Source organism: Acomys minous (genome assembly GCF_964271855.1).
Source record: "Acomys minous genome assembly, chromosome: 10".
NCBI classification, from domain to species: domain Eukaryota; kingdom Metazoa; phylum Chordata; class Mammalia; order Rodentia; family Muridae; genus Acomys; species Acomys minous.
Window position 1 is genome coordinate 60776288 of NC_140491.1, and position 19781 is coordinate 60796068.

Genomic DNA, 19781 nt, shown 5'->3' on the forward strand with positions numbered 1-19781 from the left:
AAATGACAGGTAATTAATGTCCTTTTGCCCTTGTGAAAATCTGCTTTAAGCCTAAATACAAGTTGGCTGACAAAAGGCAGCTTTTCCTGCGGGGGCGCTGGGCACCACCCTGGAGCATGCAGTTGCCAGGCCTGGGGCAAGCTCAGGCCTATTCAGTCCCCTTGACTGTCCCAGCACCCACTATGACTGCTGACTGGGTGCCTGCCATGGCACCTTGGACACCTACCACGATGCTCTACCACCATGTTGCTTAGGCGCCTGCTATGACTCTTGCAGAAGGCACACCATATTGGGTCTTCCTGTCTACTCTGACACACTTGGGTGTCCACCGTGAACCTTCTGCGCGTCCTCCATGGTGCACTCAGGCACCTGGCATAATTCCCCTGGAATCATAAGCCCATGGGCACTTGCGACAACTCCCCAGGGCCCAGCTTCCTCCTGCAGAAAGGGTGGGGTGCGTATGCATTCCCTAGAGTCGCCCAGCCCATAGTGTCATCCCTCTGTTCCTTCCTGGGCAAATGTCACTTGTCCCCTCCCCCAGACTAAGCTCTCTAATCCACTGCACATCCATCTATCAATTCCTGACTATGGAGCTGAGGCTCAGAGTCCCACCCACCAGCGACTTACAGGCTCCCCGGGCAGGCCCCTGGGCCCAACTTCTCCATCGTCACCCTATGGAAGAGAAAGAAAAGGATATTTCAGGACAAGCTTTGAGGCCTGGGTACCCAGAGGCCATCTCCCTGTACCACACAGCAGGATCCTGCCCACTCCTCAGGCAGAGGAGCTAATTTGTTAATTTGCTAATGTTGGTCCCTTAGGAGAGGCCCCTGTCCTCACTCTGGAGCTGCAAGGGTGCAGCTGCTGCAGGGGACAGTGAGGCTTGGAAGCAGGCCCTGCTCGCCAGCTGCATTCAAGCTGCAGTGAGGGCAGTTAGGCAGACACTGAGTTCAAGGCCGCAGCCACCCTCATGAGTAACAGAAACTGAGGAACAAGGACCTCAGAGGAGAGGCAGAGGAGCCCCAGGCCGACTGCAGTGAACATGGGGTCTACCAGGGTCCAAACAGCCAGTGGCAAACTCAGAAGAGCCTTTCCCTCCTGACTCCAGATGGGATGGTAGCTCTGGGTCCCCTGGGTCCCACCTGGGGCTACTAGCCAGGACACTGCTCCCTATCACACAACTCAGCTCTCCTGCCTTCCTCACACATAAAGACATACAGTTAAGACATACAACCTGTGTGCGCACATGCTCGTGTGTGCCCCCATTCAATAACTGTGCAGCCACACATATAGCATGCATCCATAGATGCACACACGTGCACGTGCACACACCTAGTACACTTCTGCTTACACAGCAGTGTACATGTATGCACATGCCCTGCATGCACATATGTACACAAAGGCATATGTGCACACAAAACGTAGATAGCTGAGTATGCAAATGCATGCATATGAGCCCACACCCAAATTTCCTAAATCAAGAGGGCGGAGCATGCAAAAGTAGCCCTCTCCTTCCTCGGCTTACAGCTAATTAGGCCAAGGCCAAACTCCCTGGTAAAGTCTGGGATCTGGACAGGACAGTGTCTCTCTCCCACTTTCCTGGGGTTCTTGAGCTCCCAGCAATAGTTCAGGGAGCCCATATTCTCTGCCATGCACACCTGTGCTGTGGCCTATGAGCTCAGCCTCCAGTCGCTGAGGATCCTGGGATAGACACTGAGGAGTGCTCTGGGAACAGAAGCCCAGGCTAAGAAGCCCAACTCCAGCCCGTCCCTCCCTTCCCCATTCCTATATTGAGTTACTTCATCCTTCCCTCCCTCTGGGGCCAGAGATAGTGACTTCCCTCCATCCCTCCACCCCTCCACCCCCTGCCCTCCTGAGCCCATGCTTCTCCCTCTGACACCTCATTTAGATGAGATCAGCAAAGGCGCTGAGCTCATTAAGCCCCTGACATCTCCCCTCCACGGGATCCAGGGCACCTCCCTCCTATAGTTAGAGGCTTCCTTTCTGAAACTCATGACAGTTTGACCCTCACTGGCAAGAAGGATAAAGTAAAATGAATGCTTGTACCTTGCTTCAGTCTCAGGAGCACACAGCCACCTCCCCAGGCCAACACACATGCTCCCTTTCCCCAGCATCCCCCCCCCCGCCCGCACCCCCTCAACCACCCACCCTGTCTGTTTTCCAGTAGAAACTCAGGGAAAAGGATGCTGAGAGATACGTACCCTTTCTCCATCATCTCCTGGGAGTCCCGGCGGGCCAGACGGACCAGGGTCACCCTAGCAAGTCAAACAGGGTCAAAGTTAACCAGTGCAGAGCAGACTGCCCACAACCATCCCAAGCCTCCTTCTCTGTCCTCTTAATTCTAAGCCTCGGTCCTGTAGGCCAGTTCTTCTGGGAGGGCATATGCTGGAGGGTCAGTCTAGTGGCCCTTGCATCCAAGTCCCATCTGGGTAGCTTGACAATGGCAGAATCATCAGACTGAGCACCTAGGAAGCTTTGCAGGAGCCACAGACATGCAGACACACTGTGCACTCAGTGTCCTCCCACAGAAAGGACCATCCTGCACCAAGGTGAGGGACAGGGCTAATTTCACCTCGCGCAAACCTGCAGCTCCAAGCCTCGCCTGTAGTAGGCGCTCAATGTGTGCTCTCATCATTTGGTCAAAATGAGGGCACACCCACCTCCCACTGCTCACCCCAGACAAAGACTGCCATTGGTGACTCTGAGCTTGTTTTCACGTAATTATGAGCAAGCATAGAGGCGGCAGTGGTTGGTGAGTTCCAGCAGCCACTACTCAGTGTATTCAGAGCACAGACATTTCTCACTGTAAGACTCATATCTGCATGCTTTATGCCCACGTTTCTACGTGTGTATATATTTTGCCCATGTGTATGCATGATTTTATTGTTGCATCTCTGTGTACATATATGTATATGCACATGCATGTACTATATATGCATGTATCCCCACATCTGCCTATATGTATGAGTGTGACTGGGTAAATCTATCCATGTGTACCTGTTTACGTACATGTGTACTCCTATGTATATACATGTATATGCACATGGGTGTCTATATGCCTATGTCTCTGTGTACATGTCTGTATGTTTATGTGCTTGTGAATGTGTGTACATGTTTCTGGGCCCTATATTATCATACTTTCTATGTATGCATACATGTCTCCATGTATGTATGAGTGTATGAATGTGTGTGAGTGTGAATATGTCCATGCATGTGTTTATGTATATGTGTACGGATGAATATGTGTCCCTGTGCCTTTGTGTGTATGCCTGTGAAGGTATCTGTGTACATGTTTGTACATACATACATATGTGTCTGGATGTCCCAAACAATGCTAAAATTGACAAATAAATCTACTTCAAGGTAAAGCAGGTTAGAGAGGATCCACTCCCAGCTAGGGGTGAGAAAGGCAGGCAGGCACCACGGTGGCCCAAGCCCAGCCCTCCTTAGCAGCAGGCCCTTGAGACTGCCCCACCTTCCCAGGGCCACAGCCTGCATGTGATAGCTGTTTGGATTTCCCATGAATGTGAAGCCTCCCTTAGGTAGAAAGTTGGTTCCAGAAGGTTCTAAAACTAGTTCTAACACACTTATTCCCTCACTTCCCAGTCCTCTGTGATGCCCTGCGATGAAGTGCCTGCTGCCTTTGCTCATAAGCCACAGGTAGGAAACTGAACTTCTCTGGGTTAGATCTCCATCAGCAGAGACTTCATTCCGGGGGTCAGTTGTGTGAACAGCTACAGCGCTTCCACTGTAAAATGGGGGCACCTGGGCCCCTCCCCAAATCCCACAGCAAATACTCACCCTGTGGCCCTTCTCTCCCGGCAACCCAGCCAGACCATCAAAGCCACGGTCACCCTGCAAGGACAAGAGAGCTGCGTCAAAAACCACACGCACAGCAGGACCTACTGACACCTTAACCGAGCACCCTGGACCTAGTGTCCTCTCATGGCCTCTGCACAGCCGTCCTGTGCCAGGCCACTGTGGAGATTGTATATGCCACCTCCTCTCCCCAAGCAAGGCAGAGGTGAGAAAGGGAGGAGCACTGTTGTCCCCAAGCCAAAGGCCAGGGCATCCTTGGGGATGTTGACATGCGGTTTATCAGTGGCCACTGCAAAGTCAGCATGTGTTCACTTGCTCTGAGTCTCCCCCTGCAGGAGCAGTCCCACTGTCCTGATGGCTGCAGCCTTGTGTGCTGAGGGCTGTCACACACCAGTGCTCACACTCATTGTTAGAGGCCCCAGCATCTCCACCTGCAGGGACCCTGGCTCCTGCCTTCCAGCCTCATGGATGCCAGTATCAGCATCCTATCTTGTGGGTGTTCAAGCCCAGGAGGATGATATCAGAATAGAGTATGTGTGGCTTTTGTGACTTCATATTTAAAAGAGCATAAACTACTTGACAGAACAGTCAGATTCTCTTCCTCCTGTCATCCACAGCTTTCTGTGTTCATTAACTCTGGGTTCACAGGAAACATTCAGGACTTTGGATCCAGGGGCACGCAGCACAGATGCACTGAACAGTGACAGTTCCTGGTGACCCAGGCATGTGGGAGAGATTCTGTCTATACAGGGTCACAGGAAGAGGGATGAAGCCAGGGTCCACACATCATGGATCCACAGCTGTCACAAGTTCTGTGCACTCACAGAAGCCGCTACTCACCCACAGGTTGTGTCTACTCTCCCCCACGAGGCCCAGGTCCTGACTTCCCAAGGCAGGGCAGGGAAACTCATGTCCCCTAGACTTGGGATCATCTGGCCCGCCTTGCCACCAAGGTGTGGCCTGCTTACCTGCACACTCTCAAGGGGTTCTCACAACTCACCCCACCTCAGTCACTGCCCATATGCAGAGGGCACCTGCCCCTTTAAGGAGACTGATTCTCACCCATGCAATTCGCCTGTCAATCTGTCTTCTCAACACACACACCAGAGGGACTCATCCAAGTGAGTCAGCACTCCCTAGAGTCACCGCTCATCAAACATGAGGGTTATGCCATCAGTATGACGTCAGCGATGATGGTGAATGGGAGCCCCTGACATGAGGAGTGTAGGGGTGACTGCCTACCTTGGGGCCTGTTTGTCCAGGCATGCCTCTGGCTCCATCACTCCCAGCTCGGCCCTGGAACAGAAGACACAAGCAGTCCATATGGGAGAAAAGCCAGCCTGCCACATCCTCTGGGAGCAGTTTCCCAGCAAACCAAGCTGAGGGAGTCACCGTGGAAAGCACTCCAGCCAAAGGCGATTGTCCAGTGTCACCAGACTGGACAGGGGACCCAGATCCAACACCTCGAGGCCATGCTATGGCCAGCAAATAAAAATATAGTGTTTGCCTCACTGGGACTTGACCCAGGAGCCTGATGCCACCTTCCCTTCTAGGCTTGAGAAGGAAGATGGGATTTGGGAGGTCTGGCACAGGGAGCTTGCTTTTGTGGCTCCAGGGACATGCTGCTGACAATCATGAGAAGCTCAGGTCTTTGCTACCATTGGGAAGAAAATTAAAGACCAAAGAATTGTGGGCTAGCTCCAGGCCTTTCTTGATCACTTTTACCTGAGTGAGTATGAGACAGGTCCACAGGGTGTGTGTCCCAGTCAGACAACACAGTGACCTAAAGGCGGGGTCTGCACTGCATGGCGAGCTGGCCACCCATCTTTGTCTGCTCTCACACTTGCTCCCCAGACATGGAAAATATCCGAGAGCAAACCCAAGGTGCCCAGTTGATTGCCATGGGTCTGAAGGCCAAGCCTGGACTTGCAGAGTCTGTATAAAGCTGGGCATGGTGGTGCATGCCTGTAATCCCAGCACTCGGGAGGCCGAGGCAGGTGGATCACTGTGAGTTCGAGGCCAGCCTGATCTACAAAGTGAGTCCAGGACAGCCAAGGCTACACAGAGAAGCCCTGTCTCAGAAAAAAAAATAACAAAACAAATAAACAAAAGAAAACAACAACAACAAAAACCAATTAAAAAAAAAACATAGTCTGTATAAGGACTACAGTACAACAGAGAGAAGCACAAGCACACAGGGTCTCCCTGACAAGCCCCTGATCACTAGTGCAGCACACCAGCCTCTTCTTTCCCATCTCCTGACGATGACTGATCATGACTTGGGGGTGTTACTCGTGGGCACAGAGGCCATGTGGACAGTCTCCTTATGCAATGCGTGAGAAGGGCTGTTTGTAGTAACAGGATGGGCTAATTAAGCCTTTGCTAGCCTTCCTGGGATGCGGGCATCACTTTTTTAGCATGGCATCTTGAAGCTGCTGTGCTCCTGAGGAAACCAGCTGGATCCATCCAGGAGGACAGCACTCTCAACAGGAAATCTCAGGAGGCTAGTGGGCTGAAGGAAGGCTTGAGCAGTAGCCAAGACAGCCATTTCTGGAGAGGAGGCACAAGGTGTTCCCCCAAATACAAGGCCCACTATCAACAACCAACAATGTGGATCCAGTGCATGTGACCCAGCTGGGAGATGGCTTTAGGCACAGGTCAACCATCTCACCCCAGCATTTGTTCCTGGACACAGACACAGCTTTGGAGGTGGACACGGGACCATGAGGTTCCTAAGGGGACAGTCTACCTCAGGTTTGGACATGCTCATAGAGCCCAGCACTTACCCGTCTTCCAGGCTTTCCTGTTGGGCCAGGTGGGCCTTGCACACCTCGTGGACCCTGCCAGAAATCAGACGACAAAGCATCAAGATACGTCACTCATTCATCCCCATGCATGTCAACCTAGCCTAAGGCTCACTGTTCCGGTTGCCCACATGTGGACATCTTGGTGACAAGACACAGGTACTGCCTTAAATGAGGGCTAGTAAAGACAGCACAAATACCTTGCTCTATAGTGTCAAGTAACAATTCTTTCTGCTTTTGTTGGCAAAGTATTAGCAATCGGACCACCACCAGCAACGAGGAGCCACACCCTAGAGAGCAAAGCAGAAGTAGGTTCACACATACCTGAGGCCCCATGTCTCCTGGCTCACCCTTCAAACCTCCGCTCCCAGGAGGACCCTAGAGAGACCGTACCATATTAGTGTGTACCAGACAAGTGACACAGGGACATTGTGTGTAGAGCAGGCAGGGAGCCCTCATCATGGCAAGCCTGCTTTCTGTGACAAAGGAAAAAACATGACTTCCAGGAGGCATTGGGACCAGTAGCTGCCAAGGTCTCTTCTTGGTACTTAGTAGAACCCCAGGAGAAGGGGCTCATGGAGACCGTTTAGTCTTAAGTGGTTTTTGACCCCAGGACAAGCCAGCCCATGATTTTGACAGCCTCCAGCTTGGAACACTGTGCATAGCCTATGGGTTAGTTCAAGATAAGAGCACCTGGGAGATTGGCCTCAACCTTCTGCATGCAGGGGACTGAGCCCAGACCTGGGGGTGAGAGGTAGCATACGGCTAAGTCAGCCAGGCGTATAAGGATAAGCTATAAGGATCCTGTGTCCTTAGGGTTGGAGGTTTAGCTCAGTGGCAGAGTGCTGGCCTAGCAAGTGCAAGGCTCTGGGTTCAGTCCTGAGCTCCGAAGGGCTGAGAGGTGGCTGTGTCCTTGCCAGGCCCTACTCCCAGTGCCCAGAGCATGTATCTGACACTTGGATGACAGCTTAGGGTCACTGGATTCACAGCATCCATGCTGTACTGTGAGGGCCCAGAGGAAGCCGAGCTGAGACACCTAGGCCAGGCAGGGAAAGACAGCAACCCCTGTGGTTGGCCTGCACTGGGGCAACATTTGACACCAGGACAGAAGTCTAAGGAAGAAGACCCCTAAAGGACACAGAAGCTGACCCCTCATCAGCCAAAAGTGTAGCTGGCATAGCTGCACGGGCTCAACCTCTGTGGACATCTCCAGGCCTCTAGTGTAGCAGTCCCTTACCTGCTGTGTTCCCTGTGATAGAGAAAAGAGAGGAGCCTAGAGCGTGTCCTTCACAGGGAGAGCTTGGAGCTCAGAAGCAGAGGTGGGGAGGGACCACCCCATCCTCCCATCATGTTTAAACTGTGGCCTATTTCCCAGGAACCGCCCCCAAATACTTTAAATGACCCCAAACACATCCAACCCCCTGACACATGCTCCCACAATGGGATGGAACGGCTCCAAGAGGCCACGTGTCTGAGCTGACTCCCAGCTGGGAACAAAGGTACCAGGCAGAGGGCCATCCAGTGCTCTCCACCCACTGGCCCCAGACCTGCCAATCACTCACCATCGGGCCAGGTCTCCCTGTAAGACCCATTGGACCAGCTGGGCCCCTCAGTGCCAACTGCAAAGGAAAAGGGAGGAGATCAGGAAAAGGCTCTGGGTGGCCCTGTCCTGGTTTTCTGGCTCCTGTTCTGTGACACGTGGCCAAGGACAGGGAAGACTGGAGGTTCACTGGCCCATTTCCGGGCTCTTAGCATCTCCACAGGGAAACACGACACAGATGTAGAAGTCAGTGCTACCCGCAGCTCCACTGTGGCCAAGTCCCCAGCGTCTTCCTCCTTGCTTGTGGACCACCCTGTATCATATCTGAACTGTGGTCTCCCTTCCTGGGGTGGAGCGTGGGCTGAGGCATAGATGTTCTTTGTGGATTTGAGACTTTCGTCTCCAGAAGAGGCACTGTGTACTCTGCAGCAATGAGAGAGATGTGTGCGGTGCATGGGGGAGGAGCCTGTGGCCCTAGACTCTCTGTCATTCACTGACCCCCCTGGCTTCATGTGGCCCCTGTCAGCCACCACCCAGGCTCAACTTGTCTTCCCAAAAAGCCATTCTGTTGCAGGGTTCCAACCCCCCACCACAGTGCCATCTTACTTTTGGAAGATTAGTTTGCAATTTGAAACTCTGTGGGGACTAGCAAGATGGCTCAGCTGGCAAACTGTCCACCAGGCAACCGTGAGGATCTGAGTTAGGATTCCCAGCACACCTGCAAAGCGCCAGATGTGCAGCACCTGTCCCCATCCCCAGTACTGGGAAGGCAAAACCAGACGGTTTCCTGGTGTGCCTTGGCCAGCCAACCTAACCAAATCAGTGAGCTTCAGGGTCAGGGAGAGACCCTGTCTCAGAATAAAGAGACTGAGAGAGAAAATTACAACACTCACCTCAGTCCTCCACACATATGCGCACGTATACCCCCCCACAGTAAAATGTGCAATATTGTATTTTAATTTACAGATAAAAACACACAAATTTTAAAATATTGAAAAAAAAACAGGGCTGGAGAAATGGCTAAGGGGTTAAGATCATATCTTCCACAGGACCCAAGTTCCATTCCCAGCACCCACGTGGTGGCTCACAACCATCTGTAACTACAGTTCCAGGGTATCTGATACTCTCTTCTGACTTCTGCGGGCGCCAGGCACACAGTGCAGGCAAATAACAGAAAATAAAAATAAATACATCTTTTTTAAAAATTAAAAAAACAAAAACAAAACAAGCCCTTCGGCTTTGATTAAAATGCACAGATTAAGAGGCCGGCCAGGCAGGCACAAGTCAACAAACCCAGCCACAAGCAGAGCCTTGTCTGGTGTTGGTTTTACCACTGGCTTGCCTGCTCCATGGCAGCTACTCAATACTGAAACTGTCCTTCAATTGCCCCCAGCACACTCTGCCATTAATGCCTCCACTGCACTGCACAGGGTGGTGTCAATATTTCCCAAACAAGGCTTCTATGTTGCCTTTATCTGCACATCACCAGAGGAGCACCCACCCACTTGCCCACCCCACCGGGCAGTGGCAGCATCAGGCCGGTCACTGGCAATCAGCAATCTGGAGCCACGTTCTCTACTGATGCCTGATGTGCTCACCCGGGAAGGAGAGGACCCTTAACCCAGACAATGTGACCCTGAGCTCAGTGTAAGAGACCCTGGACCCAATGCAAGAGCCTTGTGGAGTCCATGTGAGGTACCCTAGGTCTGGGATCACTCTCCTAGGGTGTGTCCTTGCACTCAATCACAACCCCAGCCCTGGGAGCCTGAGTCAACCAGCTGGCAGCCCTACCTGGAGCCCCGAGCAGTTCCTTTCCCCGTGGCTAGCCCCAGGTGCAGGCCGTGGCACAGAGCTGAGTGTCTGCACACTGCAGATAAGAGGGGTCCATTGGGCCAGATGAGCTACAGAGGCCCCTTTTGTGGACAGGATGCCCCTGAAAACTCTCCTTGAGTCTCCCACATTGTGCAGCTGGACACAGAGGACCTGACCTCCCCTAGACTCCTGACCATGCGGACTGTGAGACAATCACTCAGTTCCTGCGACCACTGGGGCCAGGCTCTGTCACATGCGTCCCCAGGGGGCCACATTACTCACCCTGGCTTGCTGAAGGATAGCCTGGGCTTGGGACTCCTGCGCAGAGACCATGGGGCCCTTAGAACCAGCGTCACCACCGCCTCCAAACCTGAACTGCGAGAGCAAGGGGAAGAGTCACCAGGGGTGGAACGTGGCTAATAGAGACTCCCAATCCCAGAACCTGTGTGCACATGGCCCTCCTGTCTGTCTTAGCCCTGGATACCTAAAACCCAGCCTGGGCCGCAAAGGACCTCGGGCCTTCATTGTCTTGCATCCTGATGAAGCATGGGCCCTCATCACTGCCAAGAGTAGCAAGGGGCCAAAGAAACCAGCCTAGGTCCAAGGGACCTGCAAGGGACACCTGGTTCTATGTTGGGTCTCCCTCAGTGCAACATGCAACTTGAGGCTAAAGTGCAGTTGATGCTCTACATGAGCAGCAAATGTCACATTCTTTAGCCTCTGCCCTTGGGGAGAGGAACCTGCCAACTTCCCACACTCCTCCATACCAGCTGTCCCCGGAACACTGTGCTGAAAGAACGCTGCTGATAACACAGTCCTGGGAGCACAGTGCTGGGGCACAGTCCTGAGAGCACAGTGCTGGGGGTACAGTCCTGGGAGCACAGTGCTGGGGGCACAGTCCTGGGAGCACAGTGCTGGGGGGCATAGTCCTGGGAGCACAGTGCTGGGGGCACAGTCCTGGGAGTACAGTGATGGGGGCACAGTCCTGAGAGCACAATGATGGGGGCACAGTCCTGGGAGCACAATGATGGGGGCATAGTTGGAGGGCACAGTGCTGAGAGCACAGTACTGAATGCAGTCCTGAGGACATAGTGCTCAGGCTCAGTGAGGGAGATGAGGGACAAGGACAATAAATAACAGCAAGGTGGCTGAGGAGCTGGTCTGGCTCTGCCTATACCTGGCCCTTCACTTACCCAAGTTTCTTATGCCTGACCTGGAACCCTCCATCCTGAGGGCACCTCTGCAAGGGCCCCAGTTATTCTCCAGAGGACAGACAGGAGTCCAGGACATGTGCCCCTCCCTTCATGGTCTCCTGTAACTGCAGAGACCCCGATGCCAGCGGCAGTGGTTGGGTGCTGACTGCCAGGGCTATGTCTAAGAAACTTCTGGGTTTGGAAGTCTGAAGCCAGCTGGCCCTTGGTTCCTCTCTAAGCTCTAAGTCCCTCATCTCTGAACGATTGGCCTGAGGGACCATCCTCCACTTGTCACAGAGAATGTGAGCCTGGGCTTCATTCTTATTGCTTAGGATTCAATAGCAACTCCAGTGAAAGGCAGCATCCAGAAGGTTCTACATGGCATCTGACCACACAGATAGCTTCCAACGAAGACCCTGTTCCTCTCCCACCCACAATAACTGGTCGGTTCTTTAGGGAGAGGGGATTCAGCCATTGTCACAGAGAGCCTTGCAGCAGACTTCCCCAGGAGTCCCACCCAGAGAGTGGGACTTTCCTTTCCCCACATGGTACCAGTGACAGGCTGAGTTACATGGACCTCACTCATACCCAACTCCTGGGCCACCACAGATCCATACATACCTACCTCTATCATGACCCACCCACCAAGAACGCCACTCCCAGTTACAGACACTCACCGGCAACATAAGCATTGTTCCTGGGGGACCAGGCAAGCCATCAGCCCCAGGAAGACCTGGGCGCCCAGGGGGACCCTACAGGCAGGGAGGAAAGAAAACCGGTCAGAGAGAGACAATGGGACAGAGATGAATGGCAGCAGTGAGGAGAGGGTAGAAAACAGGCTAGAGCAGGCAAAGAGCAACGCAAGACTCCATGGCAGAGAATGTGCTAGAGACCTGGAGAAAGGAGCAGCATGACAGGGGGATGTGGGCACAGGGAGTGAGGGAGCTGAGTTAGATGTGAAACATTCAGAGATGAAAGGCAGGCAACTGTGTCTAGCTGGAGGCTGGAGGCTGAGCCTTGAGCTGGAGAAAAGCAGGGGTCAACCCCTATCAATCTGCATAGCCCAGCCCTCTGCGCTGTCTCCACACAGAACGAGGGCTGAGAACCACAGCTCTAAGCTCTCCGGGCTGAGTGAGGTGCTGGAGGACAGGATAGAGCTCTTCCTGCTGGCCCTGAGGGCTGGTCACCCTTGCCTCCTGCGTGCCTTCCACACAGCCTCCTCTTCTGGGTCTCACAGCCGGCCCCCATCTGCTCTTCTCTCCCAGGAGTCATCTCCCAGCCCTGACAAATGAACCCCTTTGACAGCCTAGATGGGTCACAAAACCTTCCTGTAAGTGCTCAACTTATGGTGCTCCTCACGAAGGCAAAAGGCTGGCTGGCCACCTGTCGTCATGTATCCTGTTTCTTCCATCCTTCCCCTGAGATTTGCCATCCTCTACTGACTGACACCCAGAACCCCTCTCAGTCTTCCCTGCATCTACAGACACCCGACTTTACCCTTTACCAGCACTGCCCAAACCACTGCCTTGAGGAGGCCCTAGCCAGCAGAGCATACATAACACCCAACCATGTGGCCACACCATCATGCGACTTCACCTGCCGCTTAAACGCCTTACTGTGCTGGGCCAAGAGCCAGGGACAAATGCCTAGCCAATTCATTAGATGATTGGGCAAGGAAGGGAATGAGGGAGGGAAGAAAGGAAGGAAGGAAGAAGGGTGGGTGGGCTTCAGAAACCCACAGGCTGCAGGCTGCAGTACTTCAATCCACCACCAGGTGTCAGAAGAAGCTCATGGTCCAGGGCTTGGCTCACATCCCACTCAGAACAAACCTCGCCCCCCCTACCCCCCCACCAGTGGCTTGACTTCTACTAAGAGGGTCTATTGTGAGAACTAATGCAGGCTCCAGGCCAGGAGCTGCTCCTGGGAGGCACAGAGAAAGCACCAGGGCCCTCCAAGCTGTCACTTGGGGTCACTGCTGAGGGTTCACTGCTGGCTGCCTCAGGACCCAGGTTTAGTTACACACGTAGCCAGGTAAGAGTGAACCCTATAAAGACCTGAGGGGATGACACTGGGTGGCTGGCTCTACGGAGGTGGAAATTTGAGGAAGGAGTGGTTGTTCTTAGTGTCATTTCTACATTGAAAATCAACACAGGAGCAGAACAGGAAGGGAGGAGGGAAGAGAGCAGACAAGGCAAGACAACCCACACAGCATGTGGTCATGGAGCTGAACTGGTCTTACCCTTTCTCCAGGGTCACCCATTTGGCCAGTAGGACCTGTAGTTCCTGGAGGTCCTGGCAGACCCTGGAATTAAAAACAAAAGCAAAACAGAGTTTCAGATATGGCCTCAGGGCAAAGACTCGAGAGACAGAAATGGAGCTAAGGAAGTTGTAGGCCCGGGTATCTGCAAAAGTGAGGAACACTGAACTTCCTCCCCAGGAAATTACCCCCACAGTGCCCCCCACAAGACAGAGGGAAATAAAACCAGACACTCACAGCAGGGCCTTCAGGGCCAGGGGGCCCCTCTATCAGCATTCCCTGCAGAGAGGAAGAGAAACAGGCCATCTGAGATCACGGGCCCAGCCCTTGATCTGGGGTAGACAACAGCCCTTAAATTTACCACAGTCAGCCAAGAGGTCAGCCAGTCCTTACAGGACTCCTGGACAGTGGCCGGTGGTGGGAACACATTCTGTCTTTGCATCCCAAGTCACAGCAGGCTCCAGCCAGTGATCAGGAGCCCACAGGCTCCCCTCAAACACAACTTTGACAAAAGCACCCCAATTTTCCAGAAGGAGAGATCAGGCCCCAAACATGACTCCTGTCTTTGCCGTCTACCTGAAGAGTATCCGGCTATCCAAGGGGTAAAATGGAAACCTGGGACCAGGCACCCAGGTGGACTGACAAAGGCTAAGGGAAAAAGCTAGGTGGGCTGAGCATAGTCAGGACTACTCCTGTCCCAGCCAGCGGAACATTCTGTCCCTCCTCCCAGGCTGCTGACGTCACTCGACCCACGCCTGTCTTCTTCCCATCATTCCTAAGCCTGGGTTCCATCCTGCCACTAGCCCTCACTGTGCCCAGCCCCGAGAGGAGATAAGGCCTCCTGCTGCCCATTGGCCCTGTTTTCAAAGGTTTCTTCTACACTCGGATCTGCTTTTCTAGATGCTGTCCTTCAAAAAGCCCCACCCAGACTTCTCTTGGTCTCCTTACCATCACCCAACCAGAACATTCTGAGCCCCATGCACACTTTAGGAGAATCTGTTGGGGGGGGGGGGGCGTCCACACAAGAGGCCTGCAGGCTGGTTCCCAGAGTCCGCGGCACGCTTTGGGTAGATAGATGCAGGACCCTGTCATGACACTTGCAGGCTGTGCAGGCTAGCCACATGTAAGACATGCATAGATATGTCTCCCAGGTAGCTCTCAAGACTGCAGGAATGATGGCGTGAGAGGCTGGCGGCCTTGTCCCTGGGCCAGGTCCCTCTCTAGTCTCCCAGGCAAAGGGAAACAGGTATGGCTATTCTTTTGAGATAACGGAAGTCATCATGCCTCCGATGTGTCTTTGAAAGCACACAGCCCTCTTGTCAAATTTGGGCTTAGTCCTGACAAGCAAAATAGACCTACTCAAGTGAAGGTGCGAGGCCCTGGCAGGCTGGTCACCATGTCTAATGAGTTGGATTGGTGGGGTGAGATTCAACTGAGCAAGGAATTCAAAGTACTGCCTGCATACAAGCCTTATCCACTCTGCCCACGTGGTTTCCTGGTCTCTGGGAGGCTAAACGCCATGTTTACACAGATGTGCTGAGGAGAAATATTTGTGCGTGCGATATACACAGAGAACTCATCCAAGCGGCTCATCTTCCCATTTCCTCTGATGGGCAGCTGGGAGGACTCAGAAGTGGAGAAGGGATTAAGGGGAACCACTGGCCCTGGCAGGGCCCAGGGGACAGCAGCTGTCTTTACACACACACACACACACACACACACACACACACACGCACACGCACACGCACACGCACACGCACACGCACACTGTTGTTCAGCAAAGCAGGGTCAGCATCACGGGATCTCACAGGAGGCCAGTCCAGATCACCCCAGCTCAGAATAAAAAAGAAGACGTGCGGCTACAGGAGGCAGCCCTGACACCCCTGGCCTTCCAAGGCCTGCTGCCTCTACCCTGCATCTCACCATCCCGCCCACCACCAAATGCGCTGGGGCTCAGAACTACAGGAGAAGGTCTCTGTGGCTTTCATGGTTGTATTCACTAGTGACCTATCAGAAATAAACTCATACTCTGCCCCACGCTCACACAAAGAAAGACTGTGATGCTCAGTGGCAGCGGTAGGGAGCTCTTCACTGTGTGTACAAATATCAGGTATGTAAAAGCACCATGAGATAGAGAGATGGCTCAGTCAATAAAGTGTGCAAGAATGAGAACCTGAGTCTGGATCCATAGTATTCTAAATAAATAAATAAATAAATAAATAAATAAATAAATAAATAAAAGCAAGCTAGGCATGGCGGTGTGCACCTGTAAGTGGAGAAAGCTGGTCCGGGCGCTTACTATCCCAGCCACCTAGCTGGCTGCTGAGCGCACAACCATCTTAACTCCAGGGGAGCCCTCTTCAGGATGCAGACACTTAAAACATGGTAATTTTCTTAAATCTTTTAAAAAATAGAGTGGAGAGCAATTGAGAAAGACAACTGACATCTACTTCTGGCCTCTGCACGTATGTATACACATCCATAGGCATACACTGCATATACCCATACCTAAATACACACATACACACACACACACACACACACACACACACACACACACACAAAGCCGTGATGTTTTGTTACTTTAAATAGACTTGGCCAGACTGAAGATGGTTGCTTACTTTCCAATGAGTCAAGATCTTGCTCTGTAGCCTAGGCTAGCCCAGAGCTCAAATCTTCCAGCCTTAGCCTCCCAGGGTGCTGGTTTCATAGGCATGTGCTGTCATTCCCAGCACCCAAACCCATTCTTAGTGAAGGTCCCTCCACATGCTAAGCAGAACACTGGGGCCGATGCCAAGGAGACTGCTGGATCTGCCTCATCACAGCCAAGCCAGGTCTGTCCTTTTAAAGAGTCCCCTGTCTTGCTGACAAATCAGAGGAGCTGAAATTGAGCAGTGGGGTTGGGGGCGCCAGCCATGTCACCTCCTGGATGCAGGGAGGGACTGACCCTATGCTAGCAGTTGCTGTAAGCCCGTTATTCTGTGGGGCAGGTGTCAGGAGAGGGGATAGCAGCCACCCCAGCACGAGGCAGGCTGTACACCACCAGTCCCCAGGGCCTCCATCTGTGTATGTATCGCTAAGACTCCAGGGACAGCTGGCGATGCTCCAGGTTGACAATTCCAAATGTTTACACTATCTCTCCATGGGGACTCGCCAAAGGCTCTGTGGACACCCCAGAGGAAGCTGGGAAGAAGCAAGCATCAGGTGGGGGCGGGGGCCTTCTGTAACTGCCTCCAGATGGCTTGCACTCTTCCCAGAGAAGAGAAGCTGGGTCATCCAGAGATGAGCATCCGCTGGACCACCCCGACATTCTCAGTGCTGTCTGCGGCCCACCCTCACCCACAGCCTCTGTCAGGGCAGCCCTCTAGCAGGACTCTCTCTCCATGCCTCTCCCTGTGCCCAGACCTAGAGAGCCAACTCCATAAACAATAAGCTTAAGTAAGCCTTATTCAAAGGTTCGACCCACCCACTTCTGAAGCTGGGGACCAACCACAAGGCCCCCAGAGCCTTGGGTACCTGCCTTCTCTGGAATCTCAGGAAAGCTGCCCCTTTTAGTGAAGCGTTAGGGACCTGTCAAGGAGCCACAAGTGATGACCAAGTCCACCTGGGGCCAAGTCCAGTTGAGGTGGTCCTTGAAAATGGTCCAGCATAGCAGAGAGGCCATCTGTGCTGCATCCTTCCTCTGGCATGGGGCAAGACAAGCCTCAGACATGCGCCATGGGATAAGTCTGCCCCAGTCCCTTAGGATGCTCGTCTTCAGGCCCACCCATCTCCCATGAACACGAACTTGGGTTGAGGTTTCTCATGGGGTTGAGCAAAGGGCCCCAGGCTGAGCTACCCTTGTGCTCTACGCCCTTTCCCTTTGTGTCCTGGTCCTCCAGCCTCACCTGTAGAGCGTCTTCTTTGGAACTACAGAGAGGTCTGGGAGGAGGATAAGCGTCCTCAGGCTCACTGCCAGGGGAGCCAGGGGCACGAGTGGCAGGCAGAACCCCTGAAGCCAGCAAGAGGCTTCCTTCCAGGGCTCCCGTTGGCTAGGGAAGAGGCCAAGCCAAGGAGCTTGCCCTGGCCCGCTGCCCTATTAAGCACTGCTGAGCAAGGCTCTTCTCCTGCAAGAGGGCCGGAGTCCTGTGAGGCTCGTTCTCTCTCCTAGGGAGCCCCAAGGTCATGCTCTGAACTCAGCCCCAGGGAGCTGAGTCCTGGCAGTGGAACTTACAGCTGCCCAGCCTTGCACCAGCCATAGTGCAGGACAAGGGCTTCCTCCCTTGGGTACTCATAGGGCAGATGAGTAGATGACCTCAGCAGCCAGCCCCTGTGGGCAAAGCCAATTCTGAGTCCACACTCCCATATCTACCAAGCCCACTCCAGCCAACCACCCATCTTTCCATTGTCTGGGCCACCCGAGCAGGCCACAGCACCTAGCAGGATGAGGGTGCCCTAACCAAGGCTGGGCTCCCACAAAAATCTCTGACCTGGGATGGGCATGGACTGCACACAACCACACATTCTCTACCGGCCCCTGTGCTAACTTACCCAGAATTCCATTGCCTGACGAAAGAGGGATTTACTCAAGGGGGATTGCTGCCTTAAAGCTGCTTCCTTTCCCTTGACACAGTTTCAGGCCTTCCCAATGGCTGCCGCAAATGGCCTCAAATGGAGGCATAAAAGGCATGGGGGAGGTGAAGCTCTTAACTCCCCACTCTACGCCACCTCCTCACCTCCTCCACCTCCCCGCCACCACCTCCAAGGTGCCTGCTACCTACACTAGGAGTTTCCCACCCAGCCGTTGGCAAGGTCTGTATCCACTCTTCTGAGGAAAGCTCTTCAGGGGCGCTCTGATCCTCCACCTTCCCTCCAGCTACAAACACTTGTGACCTACACCTTGCCCATCATCACCTTGACCAAGCTCTAAATAGTCCCCCACCCCCCAAGAGCCTCTCCCAAGTATCTGTGATTCAGGGGATGTAGAGAACATGGGGGTGGCTTCTTAAGTGGGCAGAGAGTGGGGACCCACAGTCTGGTCACACCCTACAAAACCATCATGAACTTGGCAGAGGACAGCATAGCTCAGAGATGCAATAATTAACAACAACAGCAACAAAAACAATAATGATGATGATGATGAATAATAATAATAATAATAATAATAATAATAATAATAATAATAATAATAATAATAATAATAACATCCTTACCGGCTCAATGATGGCTGGTTCTCCCTTTTGCCCTTTCTCACCTCGAGGTCCGCCAATCTGGGGAGGAGAGGGTGTGAGATTCCAGAGGAAGAACAGGAGAGCCAGGGGTGGGGGAGAGGGACAGAAAGTCCACATGACACAAAACTTGTGCAAAACCAGGGTGTTCCCTGCAGCTAGACGCCTCATGCCCAGGAGGAGGATTGCAAGCTGCAGTGGACCTCCCATCCCCACCCCAGCTTTAAGGAATGAAGCTCAGCCAGGCGTGGTGGCGCACGACTTTAGTCCTAGAACTGAGCAGGCAGAGGCAGGTAGAGCTCTGTGAGGCCAGTCTGCTCTACATACAGAGTTTCAGGCCAGCCAGGGCTACACAGTGAGACCCTGTCTCTAATCAGGAATTAATTAACTGAAATAAGAAAGAAGGCGCATGGCAGCCTAGGTCACTCTTGCCACCCTCAGACTTCTGGAAGTGCTACCCTCCCCTCCCCCAGCCCCCACTCAAATGCACTTGTGCAGAGAGAAGCCGAAATCTCTTACCCCCTCATAGATGGTGTCCTGGTTAGCTGGCATGCCTGGCCCTATCTCCGACGGGGAGACATTGGAGTCGGAATCAGGGTCAAAGTACGGATCATAGTAGTTTTCCTCTAGATTCTTGATGGTTTCCTCGGTGAACTCACCGCCCAGGTCATCCTTCCCTTCCTCTGGAGATGGAGCTGGCTGCAGATTAAGGGACAGAAGTGGCAGGGTCACTCAGAGAAGCCGACCACATGGACATGCAGGCTGTGCTTGGAAAGCTCTGAGCCCAGGACTTCCTGCACATGGCATAGCCAGCAGCCTCACTACAGAGCATCTGGAGCTTAGAGCCCATGGGAGATTCCATGCGGGAGGACCTGTGGCCCCCACAGCCACTCCGCATACCTCCCAGCCACCATGGAGATGGTTCCCTCAAGCTGCCAGGGCAGGGAGGAGCACCAGTGTCCCTCAGAGCTGTACTCCATCCCTCGGGGATGTCTGCGTTCAGTTGGTGATGAGAGCTTGCACACTGGAAACTGAGGTTCTCTCTAACAGTGAAGAGGGCAGCGCTCCATGAGAGCTATTCTGGCAACCTGGAGAACCACCTATGATGTTCTGGGTGGAACCCAGAAACTA

At 53.3% G+C, this 19781-nt stretch overlaps 1 protein-coding gene across 2 annotated transcripts in view; it reads right to left on the reverse strand.

The window, feature by feature from the left end:
* The window catches only part of COL5A1 (collagen type V alpha 1 chain), a 147134-nt gene that overhangs the window by 66923 nt on the left and 60430 nt on the right, over positions 1-19781 (reverse strand). For both annotated transcript variants that reach the window (XM_084798098.1, XM_084798097.1), the window contains exons 8-20: positions 19170-19349; positions 18636-18692; positions 13681-13722; positions 13426-13488; positions 11864-11938; positions 10276-10368; positions 8204-8260; positions 6966-7019; positions 6624-6677; positions 5080-5133; positions 3820-3873; positions 2220-2273; positions 628-672 (exon numbers count right to left, since the gene is read on the reverse strand). In XM_084798098.1, coding sequence (XP_084654224.1) covers positions 628-672; positions 2220-2273; positions 3820-3873; positions 5080-5133; positions 6624-6677; positions 6966-7019; positions 8204-8260; positions 10276-10368; positions 11864-11938; positions 13426-13488; positions 13681-13722; positions 18636-18692; positions 19170-19349 — 882 coding nt within the window. The remainder of the gene's footprint in view (positions 1-627; positions 673-2219; positions 2274-3819; positions 3874-5079; positions 5134-6623; positions 6678-6965; positions 7020-8203; positions 8261-10275; positions 10369-11863; positions 11939-13425; positions 13489-13680; positions 13723-18635; positions 18693-19169; positions 19350-19781) is intronic.